General features: G+C 34.4%; 1 protein-coding gene across 10 annotated transcripts in view; it reads right to left on the bottom strand.

Annotated features, from left to right (window-relative positions):
* Positions 1-8,372, bottom strand: part of Pcdh15 (protocadherin related 15) — an 802,311-nt gene that overhangs the window by 311,253 nt on the left and 482,686 nt on the right. For all 10 annotated transcript variants that reach the window (XM_033766616.1, XM_033766617.1, XM_033766618.1 and 7 more), the window contains one exon: positions 50-256. In XM_033766616.1, the coding sequence (XP_033622507.1) occupies positions 50-256 (207 nt within the window). The remainder of the gene's footprint in view (positions 1-49; positions 257-8,372) is intronic.

Genomic DNA, 8,372 nt, shown 5'->3' with positions numbered 1-8,372 from the left:
ATATATGAAGAAATACATCGATAAAGCAATATATATGTATTTAACTTACATCTTCTACGTCTTTGTCCAGAGCAACAATTCTTAGAGGAGTAGATAAATTCAGACTGTCAGAAATGGTTGCTCCCACGGGGGCTGATTCTAAGATGTAGCCTTGATAACTGGACATTGTGAAATAAGGGCTCTGATTATTTTCATCCAATATTTCAATATGTAGACTGGCAAAGGCAGGAAGTGGATGGCCATTATCCTGTTCTGCCTAAAAATTAAAAAAAAATAAATTTTATGTCATGAAATCCTTTTAGAATGACACATTTCATGCTGCATATATGAGTTGTCTTTTTTTTTTTTTTTTTTTTTTTTTTTTTTTAAGGCAGGCCACCAAACCGCTGAGCTAAATCCCCGGCCCTCCTTTTTTGCGGGGGGTTTGAGACAGGGTCTCACTATGTAGTTGAGACTGACCTGGAACTCACTATGTAGCCCAGGTTGGTCTCGAACTCACAGCAATCCTCCTGCCTCAGCCTCCCAAGTGCTGGTATTACAGGAGTGTGCCACCATGCCTGGCGAGTTGTCTTCTTAACTAATATCATTAGAAAAGAAATGCTTTAAAGAACCATTAGAAATGAAAGAGGAAATGGAAATTGAGAGAGGTTTAACTGCTTGATCTATACACTTCATCCCAGGATATATAAAAAAATAGCAATGAGTTATTGTAATTGTTGCTATATACCAAGAAGAGATAACTGTTTAAATATAGTTGAAAAAAGTAAATGAATAAATTTAATAACAAAATAATAAATGAATAATTGAATGATTTGTTTATAATGTTTAAATGAAAGAGAAAAAAGGAAACCCAAATTAAGTACTACATTTATTTTTGTTTGCCATATTTTCAATATTCCATAGTAATTATTAAGCACCTAAGTACGTAATATAGCCTGAATATTTATGCATTCCCCAAATTCTTATGTTGAAATCCAAACCCCCAAGTTAACAGTGTTACAAGGCAAGACTTTGGGGAGGTGATAAGGGGATGAGGGCAGATTGTTCCTAAGTAGGATTTATACCTTTAAAAAGCGGTCCCATGATGAGCAGTTTAGGCTAACTCTGCTCACTCTCCTTAGACAGTAGTTACCATTGTTTTTCATTTGGAGGAATGTCTTAAAATTCATCTTGGACTTGCAGATTGAAAACAGAATGAAGTACCAAGTTTATATAATAAAATTCTCTGTAGAATACTACCTAACTCAATAAAGTTCTACAATGATTTGGGGTCAAAAGATAGACTGACAGACAGGAAGCCAGATAGATAGTTTTTAAAAATTAAAAATTATTACAGTAAAGTTTTGTTCATAAAATCTTTTCCTACACCAATGTCTTCAAGAGTTCTACGTAACTTCTCCTTCAGCTGGTGCAGTGTTTCTGTTTTAATATTTAGATCTTTAATCCTTTTTTATTTCAGTTTAATGCATGGAGAAAGATATCAGTCTAGTTTTAACCTTTGGCAAACTGAAACCCAGTTTTTCCAGCACTATTTGTTAAAGAGGCCATCTTTCCTCCAGTGAGGTTGTTTGGCTCCTTTGTCGAAGACGAGGTGGCTGAATATGTCTAGAGTTGTTTCTGAAATCTGTTCCATTGGTCCTCAGATCTGTTTCTTTGCCAGTACCGTGCTGTTTTTATCACAGTAGCTAGGAAAAGATTTTATGAACAAAACCTCAGTTACCTATGAACTAGAACAAACAATCAACAAGTGAGATCTCTTCTTATTAAAAAGCTTCTGCAACACAAGAGAAATAACCAATAGTGTGAAGAGACAACCCGCAATGTGGGAAAAATTTTCACCAGCTGTTCCTCAGACAAAGGTCTACCGTCTAGAATATATAAAGAATTTAAAGAAGTCAGACCTCCCAAATTTAAAGACCCAATCCATAAATGGGCCTCTGAAATGAACCGATATTCCTCAGAAAAAGATGTAGAAAAAGGAAATAAACATATGAAAAAATGTTCAACATCACTGGTCATTTGAGAGATGTGTATAAAAACAACACTGAGATTCCACCTCACCCCAGAAACAATGGCTGCTATCCAGAAATCAACCAATAACAAATGCTGGTGGGGCTGTGAGGAAAGAGGAACCCTGCTCCACTGCTGGGGGGAGTGTAGACTGGTGCAACCACAGTGGAAATCAATATGGAGATACCTCAAAGAACTAGGACTGGAAATCCCATTTGACCCAGCTATTCCCCTGCTGAGTATCTTCTGCAATTAATTAAAAGAATCATACCACGGTGATGTATGTGCTCCCATGTTCATAACAACACAATTTGTTATAGCTAAAACTTGGAAGCAACTCAATTGCACATCAATGTGAGATTGAATAAAGAAAATGTGTTTTTAAAATAAAATGGAGTATACTCAGCCATAAAGAATGAAAAACTAGAGACATTTATAGTTAAATGGATACACATTGAGGAGAAATTCTTAAATGAAATTAACAGGACACATATGTGTAAATACCAAATAGTGTCTCTAGTGTGAGAAACTGAAAGTGTTAATAAAAAGCTAAAGTGTTAATAAGAACTAAAAGTGTTATTAATATGTGTTATTAAGAAAGTGTTAATAGATAACGTGAAATAGGAAGAAAAGATACAAAGGGGAAGGGGAAGTTGAAGGGGTAGAGGAAAAAAGAAGGGAATGGAATTAATATGAGAAAAAGAAAAAACGGAAACAAAGTCTTTGTAAATAGGCAGGGATGAAAGGGTTGAAGGGAGGGAAGGGGAATAGGGAAAAATAAGAACCAAGATGGATTATATAAAGTTGTAAATTTTCAATGATGAATGTCATTATATTGTATACCTGAAACATACCAAGAAAATTAATTAAAAATATTAGAGTAGAAGACATACTGACAATAAACCTTTTCAATTACTCTCTTTTTCTTTGAACATTCAGCACTTATTCCATAATTTTTGCCACTGTATCCATCAGTTCTGGAGGTACTCTTTTTTTTGTCTTTACAAGTTGTGGTAAAAAATACAATGAATGCTGCTGTCAGGTGCCTTCCAAAAGAGAGGTGTGTTCTGAAAACCATTATAGGACACCCTCAACTGCCCTATTTACCACGCATGGCACCTTATATTCTGATCACTTCTTCTATATACTTTGGAAACATTAGACAGAGGTGGCCTGCAACAATTAATAAATGACTTACAGGAACAATATTTGATTGTTTTACCCTTTATAAATCATTCTTTTTCTAAACTTTAATGCTCTAAAAATTAAAGACTTTATAAATAATTTGAGTAAGTTACTAAAATATTTGAAATGTTTTAAAATCATACAATTTTGCAAATGAGAATCATTCTGCTAAATTAATAAATATATTTTATAAGTTCATAAATATATCAAAGACCACTTTCTTGATAAGAGATAAATACATTTTTTGTGTAATTAAATGCTTTCTACATTGGATAGCATACACTCAGAAAATCTTATGACAAAAAAATAAATGACACATTTGCCTCTTAATATTTATGGAGTATTTTGAATAAAATGAAATATATTTTATTTTCATTTCAAGTAAGGATATGTTTATAATTTATTACAATAAAACATAAATCATCAAATCTCTTGCATCCCTTTCAATAATAAAAATCTTTCTCTTTGCTTAAAGTTTGAGATATAAACTGATCCTAAAATAACTGCAATTGTTTTTCAATGATTTAAGGAAAAACAGAGTCACTTTGGGGAAGATCATACCTTCTAAAACTTCCAGGTAACCTCAGGTTTGCCAAATTTATTTGGCTACTATTTTGAAGGTGGGGATCATTTAAAATATAAATAGTAAGTTAATAGAAAGCACATCTATATCCAGTCTCCAACTGATGGGCAAATGGGCTGTTTCCAAGTTTTTTCTATAAAATGGAATACTACTCAGCCATAAAGAATGAGAAATTACAGTCATTCATAGGAAAATGGATGCATACTGAGGATATACTCAAGTTAAATAAATAAGTCACACAAGTGTAAACACCAAATAGTTTTTCTGGTGTGAAAAACTATAATGGTACATAAGATCCTAATGGTATAATTGACAATGTGAAATAGGAAGAAAAGGGCTAAAGGTGTAGGGGAAGTGTGAAGGGTAGGGGAAAGGGAATAAGGGAAAAGAAAAAAATATGAGAAAATGAGAAAATGGAAATAAAATATTTGAAAATGGGGAGGGAGGAGGGGGTGAAGGGAGGGCAGGGTCAAGGGGAAAAAATAAGAACCAAGACTTGCCATGTAAAGGTACAAGATCCCAATGATGACTGTAACTGTACTGTCTACCTAAATGTACCAATAAACTCAATGAGGAGAAAAAAAAAAGTTCATTCAGAGGTAAAATTGTGGCAATGATGAAATCGTTTTTTCCTTTACTCCTTTATTTCCCCTGTTCTTTGCTCTCGCACGAGGCAAATCCACCTGATCCTATTCTGGGTTGTGATACAATAGTCAGTTCTCTCTCAATCAGGAGAAAACCCTACCAACCTGCTGTTCATGAATGTATTATCTAGTAAAACCCATCTGTCATTATTTGAATTTTTAAAAATTAACATAAAAATTTAATTCAAAATGCACATTTTTAAGTGTCTAGAAAGTAATACGGATGAAGGTAATGTTTCCCCTGTACATATCATGCTGTTGAAGGAAAAATAAAAACTAACAAACTGGTCTGTTTGGCTTTCATGTTTTCCAACACTTTTGTTTTTATATTCCTATGCAACAACCAAAAAGCTTATGAACACTGCTTGGGACTGTCAGACAGGAGGCTGAGGAAGTTTATGTGTGCAGGGGCGGAGTGTGGAAATATGGCTGAGACAGCTCAGAGAGTGGCTTTCATTTGAACATTATACAATATGTGGATTTGCTGTTGTACTCATGAACTGACTTTTGCAGAAAATCAAGGTACTGTAACAACACTGGATAAATTGCCTTTCTTCTTCCAAACAGCTGCAGGTCACCTTGTGAAGAAGGAAAGAGGCCAAGTAAAATATCACCTCTGTGTGTCTTTTCTCAGCTTGCATACGTGGACACCCGTTGTATTCATCTGCTATATTTTATTTCTGTTGTCATAATCCCTCTGGAAGAATAATGCTATGAGATAGGTGGATGTTTCACTTTCTTTTCATTTTCTAATTCTCATATTGGCTTAACAGCCAATTAATTCAGTCTAGTAGAATTTCAAAAGTATTTCAGGACACAAAATTACTGCTGAAGAAACAAAAATAATACTTTGTGTGGTAATCTATAAAAACAGAAAAATTCATAGTAACTAAAACACATAATCACAATAAAAGATGAACACTTACCACTCTATCAAACAGGTAAATTGATTACACAAAGAGTATTTCTTATTTATAAACCTGTAGAAGTTTTGCTGTTTTAGTAGTACTACAAGTAATGCCTGAATTTTTTATGGGATGATTTTCATTAACATATATAAAAGATTTTACTTTTCTTCACTTTGCTCTTGGGGCAAGGAAAATAAGCTTATTCTTCACTAACCTACTGAATTAAAATACTGTGTAAAATGGACTGTTTGTATTCCCCAGAGTTCATATGTCAATTCCCAGATTTGATGATACTAGGAGGTGGGGCTATTTTGCAATGGGTTATAAGGGATGAAAGCTTATGAATGTGATTATTGTCTTTAGAAAGAGTACTCCCAGATGGCTCACTCACCCTCTTTCTACTATGTAAGGATACAAGGAGAAGTTTGCAATCTGCAACTCAGAAGAGAGATTTAACCATAGTTCAATCATGCTCCACACCTAATATCAGATGGCCACCTTCTAAAATGGTGAGAAATAAAATTCTGTTGTTTATAAATCAGTTAGTTTATGGGACTTTGTTATGGTAGTCTACACTTAGTGAATGGAACGTAATGTCTATATATTTCATTCTTTGGGGAAGAATCTATAAAAACATGGCTAAGAATACAAAGCTCGTATAGTTCCAGAGGAATGAAGGTATGTAATCCACCTCATCTGTCTGGTTGTCTACGGCTAGATACAAGCAATCCTGATTTCTTTTCTTTTTTCTTTTCTCTTTCACCTCTTCCTCCTCCTCTGCTTCTCCTACCTTCATCTCTGCCTCCTCCTTCTCTTCTTCCCCTTCCTGCACCCCTTCCCTCCCCCTTCACTTCCTCCAGTTCCTCTTTTCTTCTTATCCTCCTTCTCCTCCTCCTGTTTCTTCCTCTTCTTTCTTTTTCTCTTCCTTTCTCACTCCCCACTTCCCCTCCTCTTTTTCTCCCTCCCTCCCTAATCCTGAGTCACTGATGGGTCTTATTATATCCCTTTCAAAGGTTCACGAAGTTATCTTGTTTTTTTCTCTTTATTCATAATTTTACAAGATGCATACTACGGAGGAAATTTAGTAACTTATACTTCAATGCCATCGTAATGTTGATAGTTCTTTTCATTTTCACATGAGATTTCACCATTTTTGTTTTAAGAAATGATGACCGACAATCTGTAATTTGCTACTCTGACCCTCAAACTTGTAGTATTTCAACTTGACAAAGTCTCTGTTTTAAATTCATGTGGGGGACAAGTTATTTTTTTCCTCATTGAGTTGACTGGTACATTTCAGGTATACAGTGCAGTTACATTCATCATTGGGATCTTGTACCTTTACATGACAGGTCTTGGTTCTCATTTTTTCCCCTTGTCCCTGCCCTCCCTTAACCCCCTCCTCCCCTCCCCATTTACAAGCACTTTATATGCAGCAAAATAATGTGCTTTTATTATTACTGTTTTAGGGAGACTTTATTGACAGTGTGGAACATGAACAAGATAAAAAAAAATGTACCTAAAGTTTGAGAGATTTTGTGAGATGCCAGTTAGCAAACTGATGTAGGTGGAGAAAGCTTGATAAAGAGAAATTCCAGAGGGATCTGGACTTTTATAACTGAGTGGAGTGTTATGTAAGAGAGCATAGGCCTATGAAAAATGGTTAGACCTAGTTTGGGTTGTAATATTCATTGAAAGAAGGACGAAGATTAGAAGACTAGAAATTTCAAAAGGTCACCAATAATTTGTTACAATTTGAATTTGAAAAGATTGCATAATACTTAAAGTAATTATGCAGCAAAATATTGGAAATATGGATGTAGACACCAGAAGGGAACTGTGTCTGAAAGCGTAATTTGTATACTTAGGGTTGCCCTAAGGCAGGGACTTCTTAATTTTGTGTCATCAACATTAAGGCAAAAGCCAGGCACCTCAATAAGCAATCAAAAAAGACTTAGCAAATTGAAGGCTGGTAAATGCCATACACTTAAAAAAATACTGAATTTGGGTTTCCCACTCAAATCCTGGGTAATAAAATGTAAGTGTAACTGATATCATCCTTCAAGTAGAGGCTAAACATTTTACAGAGTTGTGATATTAGAGATTCATGTAGGGTCAAGAATCATAGCAGATGCATTTTTAGGCATCAATTAGTTCACTGATGCTATTTCTCTGTAACTATGCAACTAAAGGTAAGTAGCTTCCAAAATAATTGGGATAGTCATACAGAGTCAAGCTCACTAATTTTCATTCTTGGGATGATTTTCTATATCAAACAATATATATTTTCTTTATAAAAATTGCGGCTCTTTTTAAGGCATTCATAAATACTTCTAAGTATGCCTTAACATAAATCTGATTTTTTTTGTCCAGGGTTGAATTTATTGCAGAATTTGATTGTAATCATTTTTTTTCTCTATTTCTGGTCAGAGATGCAATAGAAAATTGTATAAAATACATACACTTTCAAATGTATCCATTTAAAAATAGTGAAAATATAGATACCCTTCAGCAGTTTAAAAAGTAATGTGCCAAGAAGAAAACCATTATCACAAATGTTTATCCAGCACCTTTTATGTGTTATAGGCAAGGTTAGGCACAAGATATAATGTAAAGAAATATATCACAATATGCCATCTATAAAGGTCAAGAGAAAATAAATCAATATAAAGTTATCAGTGCTACTACAGGACCAAATGGGCTGCAAAGGCTCTACCAGGGTCTATGACACTGCAGAGAAAGTGTCTTTTAGTAAAAAACTGAAGTGTTAATATAAATTATATTGTTGGCTTGAACAAAGACAGCTATAATTCAGGTCAAGGAGCAGCATCTGCGAATGCCGCAAGATGAGAGAACACACAGAAATCTGGGCACCGCCAGGGACTGACTTTGGTCAGAACTTAGGACACAGCTAAAAATATCGTGTAAATTATATTATAGTCTGCTCATGACTTTGAAGAAAAATTTATACTCTAGGCAGTGTAAATAAGTCATTGATTAACAATAGGAAAATCAAGGTGCCAGGATACAATGATGTTTGTG

This window comes from Fukomys damarensis, unplaced genomic scaffold (genome assembly GCF_012274545.1).
Source record: "Fukomys damarensis isolate Sample0158 unplaced genomic scaffold, DMR_v1.0_HiC HiC_scaffold_20, whole genome shotgun sequence".
NCBI lineage: Eukaryota > Metazoa > Chordata > Mammalia > Rodentia > Bathyergidae > Fukomys > Fukomys damarensis.
This window is presented reverse-complemented; position numbering and strand designations above follow the sequence as displayed.